At 36.8% G+C, this 19,494-nt stretch overlaps 1 protein-coding gene across 2 annotated transcripts in view; it reads right to left on the reverse strand.

Moving 5' to 3' along the window:
* MYOZ2 (myozenin 2) overlaps positions 1-14,058 on the reverse strand; it is a 38,479-nt gene extending 24,421 nt beyond the window's left edge. The window contains exons 1-3 of one of the 2 annotated variants that reach the window (XM_070371940.1): positions 13,904-13,968; positions 13,291-13,381; positions 776-855 (exon numbers count right to left, since the gene is read on the reverse strand). Coding sequence is in view for 1 of the 2 variants with exons in the window: in XM_005898067.3 (XP_005898129.1) it covers positions 13,291-13,366 (76 nt within the window). In the remaining variant the exon portion in view is untranslated. Of the gene's footprint in view, positions 1-775; positions 856-13,290; positions 13,382-13,903 lie in introns of both variants that reach the window. The other variant, XM_005898067.3, reaches the window with a different exon arrangement.
* Between the last annotated feature and the right edge of the window lie 5,436 nt (positions 14,059-19,494).

Consider the following 19,494-nt stretch of genomic DNA (forward strand, 5'->3'; position numbering starts at 1 on the left):
CTGCTGAAGCAATGTCAGACAAGTATAGATAAAATTGAAGGCTTAAATAAGAGCAAGATTCTTAGAATATAATATGAAAATGTGCAGGCTCAAATAAAAAACTCATTTGTCATACCAAGAAACAAGAAGATCTCAAACTAAATGGGAAAAAAGACAGATGCCAGCATGAGAAGACTGAGATATTAAAATTATATAACAAAGATTTTAAAGTGGCCATGATAAAACTGCTTCAAAGAGCAATTACAGAGTTTCTGGAAACAAATGGAAAATTTTAGAAAACTTTAGCAAAGGAAAAAAAATCATGACTGAAATAAAAGTTATAAAGACCCAAATGGAAACTTCAGAACTGAAAAAATACCCCAAATAAAAAGTTCAGTGGATGGATTCAATAGCAGAATGGAGGGGATAAAGGAAAGAATCAGCGAACTGGGAGACACAGTAATGGAAATTACCCAATAAGAACAGAGAAAAAAAAAATAGGAAAAAAGTAAAGAAAGCCTTAGGGATCAGTGTGAGTAGAACAAAAGGTACAACATTTGTATCACTGAAGTCCCAGAAGGAGGGGAGGTATTTGGGGTTGGAAAAGTACACAAAGAAATAATGGCTGAAGACGTCCCAAATTTGGCAAGAGACATAAACCTACAGATTCAGGAAGCAAAAAGTATTCTATAAAAGATAAATCTATGGAGCTCTACAACAAGACATAGCATAAACTTCTGAAAACTAAAGACAAAGGGAAAATCTTGAAAGCAGCCAGAGAAAAATGACAACTTACCTATAGGGAGAAAAAAATGAGAATGACAGTAGATTTCTCATCACAAACCATGAAGACCAGAAGGAAGTGGCACAAAAATGCTGAAAGAAAAGAAATGTCAACCCAGAATCTGATACCAAGTGAAAATATTCTTTAGAAATAAAGGGGAATTTGAGACATCTTCAGATGAAGGAAAAGTAGATTATTTTTCCTGGAGACCTACCCTAAAAGAATTGATTCATGCTATTATAACAAAACATCCAAGACTGGTGACTTATAAACAGCAGAAATGTATTTCTTATAGATCTGGAGGCTGGAAGTGTGAGATATGGGTACCAGCATAGTTGGTTCAGTTGAAGTCGTTCTTCTGAGCTGCAGACTGCCTACTTCTCACTTTGTTTTCATGTAGTGGAAGAGACATGGTAGCTCTCTTGGGCTTCTTTTATAAAGATGTTAATATCATTCATGAAGACCCCACTCTCATGGCCTAATCACCTCCCAAAGGCCTCATCTCCCAACACCATCAGGGGCATTAGGATTTCAATATATGAATTCTAGGGGGACACAAATATTCAGACCATAGCAAATAACTAAATGAAGTTCTTTAAACAAAATGGAAACAAAATAAGGAGCCTTAGAACATCAAGAACGAGAAAAGATTACAGTAAGCAAAAATGTGGGTAAATACAATAAGTTTTCCTTTCCCTCTTGAGTTTTCTAAATTATGTTTTACTATAGAAGCAAAAATTATAAACCTCTCAGATATAAATGTATGTAGAAAATAGGTAACAGTTATAAACAGTAACAGTTATAAACAGGAAGAGGTAAATAGATATAAAGGTAGGTAGGTTTTCTGTACTTCACTTAAACTGATAAAATGACAACATCAGTAGCCTTTGATAAATTAAACATATATAATGTAATAGAACAACGACTAAAACCTGTAAAAATATACTTGAAAAACTAGAGATAAATAAAAATTGAATTCTGAAAAATAGGCAAGAAACCCCATAGGAAACTAAAAAAAAGAAAACAAATGAAAAACAGACAACAAACAGCAAAAAATAAAATGATAGACTTAAGGTCTACTATGTCAATAATTACATTAAATATAAATGCTAAAAATATACTAATTAGACGATAGAGACTAGTGATTGGATTTAAAAACATGACCCAAATATAAATTGTCTAGAAGAAACCCACTTCAAAAATAAGTACCTTGAGCAATATAGGCAAGTTGAAAGTAACAGGATAGAAAAAAGATATCAAAAAAAATTAATCAACGGGAAGTAGAAGTGGTTATATTAATATCAGATAAAGTGGACTTCAGAACAAAGGAAATAAACAGAGACGGAGAATGTTATATAATGATTAAAGTGTCAGTCCACTAAGAAGACCTAAAACTACTAAATGTGTATTCATCAGAAAACAGAGCTGCAAATGGAGCAAAAATTAATAGAACTAAAAGGAGAAATAGATAAATCCACAGTTATAGTTGGAGACTTCAATATCCCTTTCTCAACAAATGATAGGGCAACAGAGAGAAAATGAGCAAGGACATAAAAGAAGTCAGTGACACCATCAACCAGTAGGATGTAAATGTTTGTAAAATACTCTACTGAACAGCAAAAGTTACACGTTCTTTCCAGGTGCACATAGAGTATACACCAAGATAGACCATTTCCTGTACCATAAAATAAGCTTCGACAAATCCAAAAGAGTAAAAATTATACACAGTATGATCTTTGATCACAGTGGAATCACACTAGAAATCAGTAACAGAACGATTACAAGAAAATCCAAATATCTGGAAACAAGAAAAAAATACTTCTAAGCAATCCATGGGTCAAAGAAGTCTCAAAGGAAATAAAAAATTCATTGAACAAAGTGAAATCAAAAACAGAGTTTATCAGCAATACTGGGCATTTATTCTAGTGAAATGAAAGTTTTATATTCACACAAAAACCTATACACAAATGTTCACAGCTTTATTTTTAGTATAAGAAAAGAGTCAAATGTACTTCAATGAGTAATGGTTAAAAGGGGCTTCCCAAGTAAAGAATCCTCCTACAATGCAAGAGACGTGGATGCAATCTCTGGGTTGGAAAGAGTCCCTGGAAAAGCAAATGGCAACCCACTCCAGTATTCTTGCCTGGGAAATCCCATGGACAGAGGAACCTGGTGGGCTACAGTCCATAGGGTCTCAAGAAAGTTGGACACAACTTAGCTACTAAACAACAACAAATGGTTAAAAACGCTATGATCCATCCATAGCATGGTACTCAGCAATAAAAGCGAACAAACTATTGAAACATACAGCTGGATCTACCTCCAGGGAACTACACTGAGTGAGAAAAGCTATCCTCAAAGGTTCCATACTGTATGAGTCCATTTTACAGCATCTTAAAATGAAGGAAAAAAATACATATATATATGAGACATATAACTGAGTGATAGGAGTCTCTTGACAGCATGAATGTCAATATTCTTGTTGTGATATTGTACCATAGTTTTGAAGATGTTGATATTGGGGGAAACGGAAGACATACCGGGTTTGTCTGTATTCTTACACGCATCTGTACTCAGTCACTCAGCTCAGTTGTGTCCAACTCTTTGCCACCCCACAGACTATAGCCTGTCAGGCTCCTGTGTCCATGGAATTCTCCAGGCAAGAATACTGGATTGGGTAGCCATTCCCTTCTCCAGCGAATCTTCCTGACGCAGGGATCAAACTCTTGTCTCCTGCATTGGCAGGCGGATTCTTTACCACTGAGCCACCTGGGAAGCCTATTCATTCTTACAGCTGCATGTAAACTTTATCTCAAAATCAAAAGTTTAATTAAGAGCTATCAAGCCATGAAAAGACATGAAGGATCCTTAAATGTATGTTGCTAAGTGAAATAAGCCAGTATGTAATGGCTTACTGTGTGACTCCAACTTCTGGAAAAGACAAAACTTTGTAAGAAAGGAAAAGAATCAGTGGTTGTCAAGCACCTGTGGGGAGGGAGTGCAGATGAAGATGTTGAGCACAGAGGACTTTTTAGGGCAGGGAGACTGTTCTATATATTATAATGGCAGGTACATGACAGTGTGCATTCATGCAAACCCATTGAACAATATAAGCCAGTGTGAACCCTGATGTAAACTATGGACTTCAATTAGTAATACTATATCAATATTGATTTATCAATCACAGCAAGTATAATACACTACAATGTCAAAAATAGGAGAGACTATATATTGGAAGAAGAAGGGTTATAGGAAGAAGGGTATATAGGAAGAAGAAGGGTATATACGAAGAAGAAGGGTATATAGGAAGAAGAAGGGTATATAGGAAAATTTCTGTTCAATTTTTCTGTAAACTGCTCTAAAAAATTAAGTCTATTCTAATTAACATGTTCAATTTAAAAATTTTTCATAGCACTTCCTAATGAATGCAGAATGGCATTGTCAAGATGGAAAAAAAAAAAATTCTGTGCTTTATAGTCCCCAGGGATGGCAGAAGTAGCTTATGGAAGAGGAATGAAGGCCAACAGCAGAGTGAGTGAGACTATTTTATAGTTTCCTGGGGCTTGTTGGCCAGCTCTCTGAGTTCTACAAGGAATATTCACTTCTTTTTATTTGCAAGTATTTGGAGTTTCTGTTACTGTGTGCTTGCAACATGGAAGGAGTTAACTGGGTTATTTTTTGGTGTGTCTATATCCCTCAGTATTCTAGAAAGTGTGACAGGAGTGAACTATTTCAGCTTTTTTATTCCGGAATCAAAATAAGTTCCCTTTAGATCACAAATGATAGAAAAGCCACAATATTGCTTATAGTAATTTGGTACAATATTAGGGCTTCCCTGATAGCTCAGTTGATTCTCCACCTGCAATGCAGGAGACCCCGGTTCAATTCCTGGGTCCAGAAGATCCCCTGGAGAAGGGATAGGCTACCCACCGCAGCATTTTTGGGCTTTCCTTGTGGCTCAGCTGATAAAGAGTCCGCCTGCATTGAGGGAGACCTGGGTTCGATCCCAGGGTGGGAAGAACTCCTGGAGAAGGGAAAGGCTACCCACCCCAGTATTCTGGCCTAGTGAATTCCATGGGCTGTAGTCCATGAGGGCAAAGAGTTTGGACGTGACTGAGCTACTTTGACTTCACTTCATAATACTAGGGGGTGGAGGGGAAATCTTTAAATGCTTCTTGAAAGAATTCAATTAGCAATGCAAGACAGAGAAGATAAAAAGAATTACAGAAAATTGAAATCCATAGGAATACACATTCTGTTTAACAATTATATATTACAAGTAATGTTTTTAAAGAAATTTAGATTTTTCCTGAAAAACCTTTCAACCGGGACATTTTCAAGAACTAAAAAATGCCCCATACCAGGCAACCACTAGAAAATGCAAAGATGACAGTCTTTATAGTATAGTATGTCCCCTATATGTGAAAGAGTTCGTTCAAAGAGTGCATTCGTAAAGTCCAGCGAAGTTAGCCTAGGTACCCAACTAACACAATCAGCCATATAGCACAATACTGTAATAATGTCACCCAAATAATACATAAAAAACACACTCACCAAAAAACATTTATAATCTTACAGTATCTTGAAAGTACAGTAGTACAGTACAAGAGCTGGCATACAGGCATCTTTGAAAGACTGCCACCTGACAGTTCATATGTAGGGGACTTAACTGTAATGGAATCTTTCTCCTTATAATTAATGCTATAAAGTTTTTCCATAAGGAAACCAAAACAAGGATGCAGCTTTTCTCTTTCTCTTCTTTACCAGTTTGAGTCATTATAAACAGTTAAATGAAAATAAAGAGTCTAGAAAAAGGAAATAGCGTATTATTATTTACTAAAAGTTCTAAATTTCAAGCTATGGCATAAGTTTAATTTGGGGACTCAAGACAAGGATTTGAGAAAACTTTCTCTCATTTTCCTCTTCCTGCTGCTGCTGCTGCTAAGTTGCTTCAGTCGTGTCTGACTCTGTGCGACCCCATAGACAGCAGCCCACCAGGCTCCCCCGTCCCTGGGATGCTCCAGGCAAGAACACTGGAGTGGGTTGCCATTTCCTTCTCCAATGCATGGAAAAGTGAAAGGGAAGTCACTCAGTCGTGTCCAACTCTTATCGACCCCATGGACTGCAGCCTACCAGGCTCCTCCATCCATGGGATTTTCCAGGCAAGAGTACTGGAGTGGGGTGCCATTGCCTTCTCCTTCCTCTTCCTAATGACTGCCAATATTAGCTGATTACACCAATGTTTCTGAAATAACCACATGACCTAAGTGAACCCTATCCCTCTTATTTACAATAGCCCTCTGAGGTATATTTGACAGGAATTATTATCTTTGTGATTGATACAGGAACAGGTGTGTGATGACCTAGGCCAGTGAGAGAAAATACCAGGACTTTTCTTTGTGTACACTATGCCAAAGATACTTTCTTTTCCTGCTACATATAAGCATGGATGCATATTGTCCCGCAAACTGTTGATATGTACTTGATAAAATGATAGAGTCAGACATGAGGTGAAGCTTACCCCAAGGAAATCAGAGCAGAGGCAGAGAAAGAAACTGGTCCTTAATAACATACTTGAGGTGCCAGATGAAGATTTATTGAATCACCTCTGAACTTTCAGTTATATTAGGTAGTAAATTCCCTTTATTTTTCAATCTAGTTGGTTTCTGATTTTCTGCTATTTTCAACTTAAAAAGCATGCTAACTGATATGGTCATTCTCTTCAGATCTTTATCTCACTGATATAGGTCCAAAAAGTTTATTAATATTGGAATCACAAGAAAGAGTAAAGAATAGCCAAGAAGCCCATCAGTGGGAGTCTCGAAGAAGAAAGGGAAAAAAGAACAGGTATAAACTATACCTCTGGCCAGACTTGTTTGGACTCATAAGAAACATTCACTCCTTTTTAGCAAAACACAATAAACATCACTCAAGCTGCTGCAAGGAATAGATGTATAGCAAGAGCCATGAGGAACTTACCTACCCTCAATAATCAGCTGGTGCAATCCATTATTACAGTAAATTTATACCACAATAGAGAAATAAGGGACAAAAAGAAAAGAGGAGAAGAAGGCACACATAACTGACCAACTCTCAACTCTCTTTTTTTATTCTTCATACTTACTTTTACTTTCTTTAAGCCTAAATTATCTCTCTTACTCTGTAAGTAACAGACAAGGAGTTCATTGGCCTTGAGTGACCATCTAAAGGTACTGTGGATCCCTGGGATGAGATAACTTCATGAGAAGTCTCCTGGTATCTGAAGCAGGCTTGTCTTGGCTCACAGAGTCAGTCAATAAATTTTCAGAAATTCTGTGAGCTAGTAGTTAAAGTCAATGAACATAGCCACTATTTAAATTATATAAACTTAATAATTAGATAAATTATATTAAAAAGAAAGCAATAAATACTCAGAAATATCACTTTCTAAATTCTTCTTTTTGCTATTATCAATGCTCTTGATGTTTTCTTATATCTATTATGTCTGTATGGTAGAAATACTTTAGTATTGTATTACTACACACCTCTTCCCAACTCTGTATTCAGTTTCTCCTTGATGGTAGCTCAAACTTGTTCATAGCAAGAGAATTTTGCAAACTCTACAAACTGAGGCATTCTCCACCTAAAAAACCAGTTAAATATTCACTAGCATACTAATAGACATAGGAACATTTTAAGTCAACATGTTTGCATTAACAAACAATAAAAGACATAAACCAAATTTTCCAAGGTTTTTTTTCCCTGCCTTTCCAGTAGTTGAGTTTATAATGTCACTGGAGCTTGAGTTCCAGACCATCTATGAGTTGGGAAATCTAACGTATGAACACTCATTTATTTAAACTTTCAGAGTGAAGAATTCTCTCAACTGAACAGATAGAATCCAAGTTCAGCTGTTCCCTGCTCTTTATTGCAAACCTCTGTGCAGGGTCTTAACGGTGTGTTTTATCTGGATGCCTGATAAATGATATAACTTATTCAGGGTTCATATCCTTGCCCTGATGGATTAGAAGGTTGTCTTTGTGGCATTAGATCATCTATTGAAAATAATATTGCTAGACATACTTTCCTGTTGATGTCATTCATAGTGATCCAGAATTTTCCATTTATTCTTTAAAGATCTTATAGGACTTAATCCATTATAGCTTGCTGCTATTTTAAGGAGATCAGTGGTTATTTTGGATTAAATATCCAATTATAAAAAATATTAAAATATACCTTTAGGGTCTTGACCATAAGAAAATTAATTTCCACAAAAAACTCCACACTTTTCAATCTACTAGAGATACTAAATAATTGTAACATATTCTTTATCAGATGCATTTTTTCTAGTTAGATTAAGATTTAAAATCTTACATTAAAAAGTTCAAAATTTTGATTTTTGAGTATGCTTTCCTTCCACTTTAGCCACATTACTATGAGTACTGGAAACCAATTGAAAAAATGCATTTTGGTGGGAGAGTATCAGTGGTCTTTGAAAATGTGATCTATTCTTCTTCAAACCTTTCTTCAATGTGTAGTCTTATGAGCAGACCCTTGATCTAAATTCTTCCAGAAGGAAACAGTCTTTTTTTCACATTTATTTCATAGGTTAACATTCTGCAACTTAGCAAGGATTTATGGATGCACAGATAGTTCTGTGTTTTTATTTTGAAAATTTGATCCTGCCAGTGTTATATATTTAGTTAGATCAGTGAGTCCAATTCACAGTTTATAAAGATACTCAAATAATTGTAGTCAGACAAAAATCTTTTAAAACTGTTTCCCTACGATTCACTAGCAGCTGCAGTTCTGGTAGAATGGGCAAAGCCACAGACGGGGAGATAATTGAAACTGATTTACTTGAGAGTGGTCCTATCAATTTAGTTAAAAGCCTGCTTGAATCCAAGAGATGTCTGCATTTACACAGGACTCTTCGGCCTGCTTACAGTTAACCTATGTGCACTGAATAATAATCCATAAATATACATCATTGCGTACTGAAATATGCATATATACATGCTGTATAAAAAAGTTAATAGTCCAGACTGATTTTGATTTTGAATAGTGCTTTAAAAGTCTACATTTGATTAAAAGTTTACTACTAATTTCTAATAGTTTTCTCTACATGAAAAGTTGATTTTGAAACTCATCTGGGATTCCGTATTTTCCTACTTTGTATCTCTTTGCCTTGATTTGAGTTCTAAACTATAAAGTTTTCAAAACTTTACTGTTAAAAGTATTGCCACTTATAAACTGTGTAAATCTATAAACATTTAAAAAATGAGATTACCAATGTATTGAACTATGCAAATTGAATTACACAAACCAGTAATTCAACCAGAACTGTTTATAGGATGTACATCTAGAGTATGTTAGAGTGAAAAAGACAATAAAGAAATTAGGATGATGAAATTATGGCAAGAATTAAACATTATCATTTCAACTTGGTATAAACTGGAATTTAGCCTGGTTCTCTGCTGCTACTTTTCTGGAAGGCCTTATTAGAGGTTTAGAAATCTATGGCAGATTTAGAAATATCCACGATTTTACAACATAGTACTGCACACTGATTTTCAAAATAAAGCATTATTTTTCTCAGGGTTATGAGAAAGCTAATGTGAAATGTTAAACCAAAGAAAACTCTCAGACTTGTACATTGAAGCATTAGGGTAAGTTCTTTTTCTCCCCCAGACTTTTTACATTTGATCTGTGGTATTTAAGGCCTTCCTTGTGTCCTCATTTTTATACCAGTAACTTGATCAATTACAGTTTGAGATATGCTTGTATAGGAAAAGTAAAAGGGTTCCTCACCTTGATCTTTCATCTGAAAGTTAAGACATCATGATTATGTTTTTCAAAGTGTCCCTGCAATTTGTGTCAATATTATCATTGCCTTTGCTATTGGTGGGGAAACTCAAACACACATAGCTCAATACATTAGAGTCATGAAATTTTAGAAGTAGATGTCTGAACAAACCCAACCTCTTCAGTTTCAGGTGAGGAATTAGATGTCTGGTCTGGAACCCAGGGCTCCTGGTACCATATCAACAACAGCACTCCATTTAGAACCTGGCTTCCTATTTTCAGACCACAGACTAACCTCTTTTCCTGAAATCACACACAAAAAATCTGCTCAGTCTTCTTCTGTGTACTGTTACTGTTCACCAGCTGTTCACCAGTCATGAGGGAAAAAAAAACAAACAAAAACATACCAAAAAAGCCCTCATAAAACCCAGGTGAGAAAACTGTAGGGTCACTGAAACAGTAATCTTTCTATTTCTGAAAGCTCTTCTTCTTAAGTGTATTTGTGCTTAAAATCAGGGGCCAGCATACTCCCAGTTCTTACATAATTTAAATTCCTATTCCTTTTCCCCACCATTTCTGACAGATGCCAGTTGTTCTAATGTGCCTCTCCTTCCATTTTCATCCCCCGTTCTCTTTCTCTATCGACTTATTGCTTCCTATTCATTTATCCCATGCTCTACCCTTTCTGGGTCTCAGATGAGTTCCTGAGAGAGAAACATGATCACCACTGGAGAATGGGTACAGCTTTAGGAGTAAATAGCACAGGACTGGTGGGCATTACCCACCATTATAAGCCGTCTTTTCTTGCCTCCATAACTAACTCATGCCCCAATAATGGCAAAATATTTCTGTGTTTTTGTCTGTTAGAATAGCACTTGTTAGATGGTAACAGCATGGCTCTGATATTTCTGTTTAATACTTATAGGTTTTGTATCACAGCTGTAGCACAAAACAGTTACTACCATCCGCTCTAACACTTCTGATGCTGATGGTGATGACCATGATGATGATCATCTGGATGTGATGATGAGGACGGTCTGCCTTAGTATTAGGGGATACTTTCTATTAATTACTTTTGAGACTGTAGTATATTTGCTTCTGGTACATAATTTGACACCAAATCATGATGGCTCCATAATGAGTGAAGTTTGGGATTTGTTAGAGGTGGGGTCATCTTCATTTTTACTCAGTCCAGTTCAATGTACTCTAGTCTGTATGGATAGGATTTTTCAGTGATTCTTTGAGGTTATTTCTCCTTCAGATTAAGTGAGTGCTGTGATGAAAAACTCTTCTTTTGATTCTTATATTTTTCTATTGGTGGATCTCAAGGCTCACTAACTATAGTCTCTCTCTCCCCACAACAAGAACCGGACTGAACTTCTAGTTCAGGTTTAGAAAGCAACTCATTTAACCATCTCATTGTCACATTTCATTCTCCTCCGGGCTATATGTTTTTGAAAAGTAATATAAAAAATAAATGAATTATAATACTGCAAAAAAAAAAAATCTTGATGCACAAGGGGAGGAGGGAATGGAAGAAGAACGTAGACTGGGAGAAGAACTTCTCTGATCATTTTTATAAAGGACAATTCAGTCTAAATTTTACTTATTTAGTCTTAGAATTAAGATCAAGACTGTGGTATGCTTCATCATACATTGTCCAGGTTTTTACTGGTGTTAAGTGTTTGAAAATTTGGAGGATTGTTCCTAAAAAAGTTTTCTTTGCAGTCCATGTCTCATTTCTGCCTCCTTAGGAAAAATGATGCCCCTCTAACTCCACATCTCTAAACAATATGACATATACAAATAGTAAAGTTCCGTGTAATATGTCAGAGGAAATAAAAGAGGGAGATTATTTAAATTACTTCCTAAGGTACTACAGCTATTTTGGTTGAGATGAGTTAAGAAAGAGTCTGCGATTATCCGTGTGTTATCTGTAGTACTTGACCTCCAAACTAAGGCAAAGCATGTGACTCTACTTAAGGGACTGGAAATCTACCCGTGATTTGGGAGGGAGGCTTTAGCAGACTTTACATGGCCAGGACCTGTTGTTGGTGGTAAGAGAGTAGTTTTGAGAATTTTTTTATCCCTTGAGATATAATTGTGTTTTTTCTTTATATTTCATTTTAAAAGTTATGTTACAAAAAAATAAAAAGGTACTCTTTACAGGTCTATATCAGTAATAGAGTAGAATTCAAAACATGATTTAAACTGGGAATAAATTAAAATGATGGACTGATTTATGATTATGACATAATTAGAAAATGATAATTTATCCCAAGCCTAGTTTGAAGGTAAGTAAGTTTAGTCACAAACTCAGTTGATTATCTGATTTTTGCCTTACTGATCAGGGAAGCTGTTAAAACAATTTCAAGTAAACTACATGAAGCAGGAGATACAAAGAAGCATAAAAAAATGAAAAGAAGCATGAATTTTGGAACCTTACATTGGTACAAATTTAGTTCTGGGGTCTGATTCAGAATTATCTTCACTTTATTCCAAGCTAACTCAAAATGATAGTAAAACACAGGACTAAGTTGAATCCAGTATGGTGATTTTATATTACAGACAATGAAAACAAAACTTAATAACAGAATCCTTAAATATGACTACATTATGGGGGAAGCATCTAACACAATCTCTGATTGGTTCTATTCAGCCCACATTATGGAAGGTGAAGTATGAAAATGCTACTCTGTGTACACCTGAAAGTAACACAGCATTGTAAGTCAACTGTACTCCAATACAAGTTTAAAAGAGAGAAGAAAATGCTACCCTTATCCTGCTCTCAGCTGCCTTCACCAGATCTCATTTCTCTAGGTTTCAGTATTGTTCAGGTAAAAGGTCATATTCCTTGTCAATAGAAGGGAGGTAAGGCGATGCCCTGAAAGCCCCACAAACACATTCTGGAATGGCTCAAATCAGCCCTTAAAGGAATCTAGATATTCTACTTATTTGCTTTTAAAATTGACACTATCCTTTGCTCAGTTTCTTTTATTCTTTTAGTCAAAGTTGAATTTCCATTACAACAATCAAAATGCAATATATAAAGTACTAGTTTCTAGAATTTTTACTAGAACTTAAAAGAGTGATGTATCATCTTGCGTCTTACATTAAAAATTTTTTTGAGTTGTATGTTTTGAGACTACAGGAAATCTCTATTTTCCTAGAAATTATAAATAGTAGATTTCCACACAAAATATCTTAGTAAATCAGTTACTAAATATGAAGACTTATTTCAGTGTTAAAGAAGTTCACAGTTAATATGAATTCTAATTTAACAACATTTTTTTTCCTAAAGGGATAGTAGAACAGATTTTGAATAATTTCTATAATTTATGGTAAAAGAAATCAATATAGATCTTGTGGGATGGACAACGAACACAAGATTTCATGAGACCTGTCTGAAAAAAAACAGAAAAAAAAAATAAATGATATGAGAGTGGTGATATTAGCTTATAATGTGAAGTGTGAAAGGCAAGCCAAGCAGAATGTACATCAGCTGTCAGATTGCTTCATTCCTTTAGAACAGTTGTTCATCTGAAAATAGCTTTCAAATGAGAAAGGATGACTACAAAAGGATTAGTTACCATAGGCTTTTCCACACCCCCTAGAGCTCCAGGTTTGTTATGACAGAATAGCAAGAATTTAAAGAAAGTAAACTATAGAATATTAAATAACATCAGGAAGGGTCTACATTAGTGCTGAGCTGTGTTAATGCTACTAAGAATTGTCATTGATACCATTTCCATGGATTTCCTTCATGATGGCTGATGCTTGCTGTTTCCTCTGCTTCACCATGGTATTATGTGATAGCATGATTTTTTTTGTTCCCTGTTAAAAATAAAGAAACATTATTGAGGCAATGTGAAGAAGTCATTTGCAATATTTTATAATCATCCTTTTGAAGGAGACCATCTTTGTTTTTTATTATTGCTTTCCTCTGAAAGGCTTTAATACCATTCCTTGTTTGGTGACAGAGTATGCTATTCATTGACAGGCAATATCACAGTGAACAGAGGCTGATTCTCAGAGTTTCAGGCCATCTTATCTGGATACTAGTACAATCATTATTGGGCAATGAGAAGCAATGAAAGAGCTGGCTTCCTTTCCCCTTCCTTTCTCACTTTCACAGTTTATTTTAACCTGTCATTGCTTCCTTACTGGCCTTCAGTTCCAACAAACTCTAAGAATGAAGAGAGGACACCAGATTAAATCAGAACTCTTTGGTGGTAGCATTTTAGTATTGGCATCAACAGCTGTCCTTTAAAGCAAAGAAAGCCCACTAATGAGTCACAGCTCTGAACTTCCTTGGACAATTGACTAATACAACATTTTAGGAAACAATATACTCACCTTGCTTTTCAGGAAGGAGGAATCCCAATTTGTGGAGGAAAGACTGGAGATGGACTATGGATGCCACTTGGGCCCGATGGTTTTTATCCTTGAGCCTGGGACGGCATGGTCCCTAGTTCTGACTCAAACTGGAGAATGAGCCTTTCTGAAGAGACTGGCATCCAGCTGACATCAACTGACTATATATAGCACCAAATACTTTAGCTACTCATATCTTCCTGGCGAAAGGGAGGAACCAAGAGAGATTAGGTTCTCTCCATTGTGTTTCTATCTTGTGAGACAGTTGAATGAACATACAGAAGGTTTCTATGGAGCACCTTCTGTTTGAAGAGCTAGTAGCCCAAAGAGATTTTTTTAAACTTTTGAAGATATAAGTCTTACATTTCATCTTAATCGAGGTGGCTAAAGATACATACTTGAATAAGAACAGAATGATGGATTATTAACAATTAAAGTGAAAGCACTGACAGTGTCTGAGGAGTTTCAAGAAGAAAGAAAGCAATATGGGGCAGAGCTATCCCTTAAATAATGCCATCCCTTAAGCAAGAGTGAGAACCTATGCTAACTTCAGAAAAATGGGTGATAGTTGGGTGAAGTGGAGAAGCTTTTTGTAATGGGCATTAAAAGTTAAGCCTCGAATCTGAGTAAAAGTTTAGACTCATAGCTGAGTCGTGAGTCTTCTTGAACAGACCCTGTAGAGAACAATGCCTGCAAAGTTGCCTGATCTCCTCAAGGTCTGGAGTCAAGTATTCCTGTTTGAGAATCAAGATAAGAAGTTGAGAAGGTAGGCCAAATTGGCCACCTTGCTGATCTTTGAACACAGAAGCATGTTCCTCCTGTATCCTTTTTCTTTCACTATGTCCCTCTTCCTGGAATACTCTCCTGCTACCACTTGGCTTACTCTTGCATTCAGAACTCCTCCCAACTATTGATTCCTCAAAGTCCTTCCTCAGTCACCCTTTAATCACCCTCAGTCTAAAATGCTACACAGAGCCACACTCTTGTCTCTTACTCTGCTTTATCTTTAAAATATTTTTGTATTAGTTTAGATTAAATTCTAATGCATGTGACAGAGAACCCTAAAAACAGAAAATTCAAAAAGATGGAAATTTTTGTTTTTCTCACACATGAACTTTTCCCAGAGATAAATAATCTAGGGTTGATGTGATTGACATAATTATCAGGGGCTCAGTCACCTCTAACTTCTTGCTCCCTTGTCCCCAAAATGAAGACCCTTGGGCCTAAATTACTGCTTCACCTCTAATCAGCATGCTCTTATTTCAGCCAATGGGAAAAATGAAAAGGAATGATATCTTTCAAACATAGCCTGATATGGCTCAGATCTCTTTTGTTTACATCCCCCTGACAGGACTTAGTCACATAACCATACACGCTCAAGAGAGGTTGGGAAATGTGAATTTTATTCTGGGTGGCCATGGACCCAGTTAAATTCAGAGTTTAACTTACTGACAAAGACGATGATGATTATTGGGTGACAACTCTCAGTTTTTGCCACAAGGATATATCCACATTATTTTATCTCTATCAATCCATCTACCTATCATCTTTCTATCAATCTGTCTCTATCTGGTATCTCTTTTTCCTATTAAAATATGAACTTCATAAGGACTTAGGTTTTAAATCTTCAGCAGCAAGAATTGTGTCTAATATATTGGTGGACATTCAATATTAATTTAATGAATGAATAAATGAGTGGTTTGGAGATTAATTGTAGAATGCATTTAAGGTTTGGCATTAGTTTGGAATTCTTTTCCTGTTATGTCAAACACTTGGGGAAATAGAATTGTAAAAAACAGTCACTTGATTATAAGATGATGGTGGCTACTCAGGGGAGAGGTTTGTTTTGTATGCAGCTGAAATAGGTGGCTGATCATAGGCTTGACAGTTCAAGGCAGTAAATGGCAGGTTTCAATTCAGTTCAGTTCAGTCGCTCAGTCGTGTCTGACTCTTTGCAACCCCATGAATCGCAGCACGCCAGTCCTCCCTGTCCATCACCAACTCCCAGAGTTCACTCAAACTCATGTCCATCGAGTCGGTGATGCCATCCAGCCATCTCATCCTCTTTCGTCCCCTTCTTCTCCTGCCCCTAATCCCTCCCAGAACCAGAGTCTTTTCCAATGAGTCAACTCTTCACATGAGGTGGCCAAACTATAGGAGTTTCAGCTTTAGCATCAGTCCTTGCAAAGAATACCTAGGACTGATCTCCTTCAGAATGGACTGGTTGGATCTCCTTGCAATCCAAGGGACTCTCAAGAGTCTTCTCCAACACCACAGTGCAAAAGCATCAATTCTTTGGTGCTCATCTTCTTCACAGCCCAACTTTCACATCCATACATGACCACGAGAAAAACCATAGCCTTGAGTAGATGGACCTTTGTTGGCAAAGTAATGTCTCTGCTTTTGAATATGCTATCTAGGCTGGTAGTAACTTTCCTTCCAAGGAGTAAGCGTCTTTTAATTTCATGGCAGCAGTCACCATCTGCAGTGATTTTGGAGCTCCCAAAGATAGTCTGACACTGTTTCCACATCTATTTCCCATGAAGTGATGGGACCAGATGCCATGATTTTCGTTTTCTGAATGTTGAGCTTTAAGCCAACTTTTTCGCTCTCCTCTTTCAATTTCATCAAGAGGCTTTTTAGTTCCCCTTCAATTTCTGCCATAAGGGTGGTGTCATCTGCATATCTGAGGTTATTGATATTTCTCCCAGCAATCTTGATTCCAGCTTGTGCTTCTTCCAGCCCAGCATTTCTCATGATGTACTCTGCATAGAAGTTAAATAAGCAGGGTGACAATATACAGCCTTGACATACTCCTTTTCCTATTTGGAACCAGTCTGTTGTTCCATGTCCAGTTCTAACTATTGCTTCCTGACCTGCATATAGGTTTCTCAACAGGCGGGTCAGGTGGTCTGATATTCCCATCTCTTAGAATTTTCCACAGTTTATTGTGATCCACACAGTCAAAGGCTTTGGCATAGTCAATAAAGCACAAATAGATGTTGTTCTGGAACTCTGTTCCTTTTTCCATGATCCAGTGGATGTTGGCAATTTGATCTCTGGTTCCTCTGCCTTTCCTAAAACCAGCTTGAACATCTGGAAGTTCACGGTTCATGTACTGCTGAAGCCTGGCTTGGAGAATTTTGAGCATTACTTTACTAGCATGTGAGATGAGTGCAGTAGTTTGAGCATTCTTTGGCATTGCCTTTCTTTGGGATTGGAATGAGAACTGACCTTTTCCAGTCCTGTAGCCCCTGCTGAGTTTTCCATGTGTGCTGGCATATTGAGTGCAGCACTTTCACAGCATCATCTTTCAGGATTTGAAATAGCTCAACTGGAATTCCATCACTTCCACTAGCTTTGTTCATAGTGATGCTTTCTCAGGCCCACTTGACTTCACATTCCAGGATGTCTGGCTCTAGGTGAGTGATCACACCATTGTGATTATCTTGGTCATGAAGATCCTTTTTGTACAGTTCTTCTGTGTATTCTTGCCACCTTTTCTTAATATCTTCTGCTTCTGTTAGGTCCATACCATTTCTGTCCTTTATCGAGCCCATCATTGCATGAAATGTTCCCTTGGTATCTCTAGTTTTCTTGAAGAGATTTCCAGTCTTTCCCATTCTGTTATTTTTGTCTATTTCTTTGCATTGATCACTGAGGAAGGCTTTCTTATTTCTCCTTGCTATTCTTTGGAACTCTGCATTCAGATGCTTATATCTTTCCTTTTCTCCTTTGCTTTTCGTTTCTCTTCTTTTCACAGATATTTGTAAGGCCTCCCCAGACAGCCACTTTGCTTTTTTGCATTTCTTTTCCATGGGGATGGTCTTGATCCCTGTCTCCTGTACAATGTCATGAACTTCAGTCCATAGTTCATTAGGTACTCTATCTATCAGATCTAGTCCCTTAAATCTATTTCTCACTTCCACTGTATAATCATAAGGGATTTGATTTAGGTCATACCTGAATGGTCTAGTGGTTTTCCCTACTTTCTTCAATTTAAGTCTGAATTTGTCAATAAGGAGTTCATGACCTCAGCCACAGTCAGCTCCTGGTCTTGTTTTTGCTGGGTGTATAGAGCTTCTTCATCTTTGGCTGCAAAGAATATAATCAATCTGATTTTGGTGTTGACCATCTGGTGATGTCCATATGTAGAGTCGGACCACAGCCTTGTCTAACTCAATGAAACTAAGCCATGCCATGTGGGGCCACCCAAGACGGGCTGGTCATGGTGGAGAGGTCTGACAGAATGTGGTCCACTGGAGAAGGGGATGGCAAACCACTTCAGTATTCTTGCCTTGAGAACCCCATGAACAGTATGAAAAGGCAAAATGATAGGATACTGAAGGAGGAACTCCCCAGGTCACTAGGTGCCCAATATGCTACTGGAAATCACTGGAGAAATAACTCCATAAAGAATGAAGGGATGGAGCCAAAGGAAAAACAGTACCTAGTTGTGGATGTGACTGGTGATAGAAGCAAGGTCTGAGCTGTAAAGAGCAATATTGCATAGGAACCTGGAATGTTGGTCCATGAATCAAGGTAACTTGGAAGTAGTCAAACAGGAGATGGCAAGAGAGAACGTCGACATTCTAGGAATCAGCGAACTAAAATGGACTGGAATGGGTGAATTTAACTCAGATGACCATTATATCTACTACTGTGGGCAAGAATCCCTTAGAAGCAATGGAGTAGCCATCATGGTCAACAAAAGAGTCCGAAATGCAGTACTTGGGTGCTGTCTCTAAAATGACAGAATGATCTCTGTTCATTTCCAAGGCAAACCATTCAATATCACAGTAATCCAAGTCTATGCCCCAACCAGTAATGCTGAAGAAGCTGAAGTTGAACCGTTCTATGAAGACCTACAAGACCGTTTAGAACTAACACCCAAACAAGATGTCCTTTTCATTATAGGGGACTGGAATGCAAAAGTAGGAAGTCAAGAAACACCTGGAGTAACAGGCAAATTTGGCTTTGGAATACGGAATGAAGCAAGGCAAAGACTAATAGAGTTTTGCCAAGAGAACGCACTGGTCATAGCAAACACCCTCTTCAAACAACACAAGAGAAGGTTTAAGCTAACCTATTGCAATTGCTTCTAAGTAAATGATTGCATTGAAGTTATTAATTAAATACCAGTGAGAAACAGTTAATCAAGTCATTGAATTTAAATTTCCTCTCAAGATCTCTCAACTGCTTGTATATTCCTGGCTTTAGCATTTACAGTGGTGTGATGTTCATCAAGTCTCTCAAGCTGTGTTTTTTCATCTGTAAAATGGAGGTTACAATATCTACCACATAGAACCATGGGCATTTTACATGTAACAATTTTAGAAATTCTTGATACTTAATAAAAGTTGAGTGTTAATTTTTCCTTTTACTGTTTTATTCCTGCAATATGAAAGGATTTAAAACCTTAGAACAGTCAACTGCATTATTCAGTAAAAAAATTAAAATATATTTAGAAAGATGATTTTCCTACTTCGTCACCTTTTATCTTCCCAATTTTGTGTTATATACAGTTTAAAGGTTGAAATGGTGTCCTCAAAAGACAATAATTACTATGTTGA

This window comes from Bos mutus, chromosome 6 (assembly GCF_027580195.1).
Source record: "Bos mutus isolate GX-2022 chromosome 6, NWIPB_WYAK_1.1, whole genome shotgun sequence".
Taxonomy (NCBI): Eukaryota; Metazoa; Chordata; class Mammalia; order Artiodactyla; family Bovidae; genus Bos; species Bos mutus.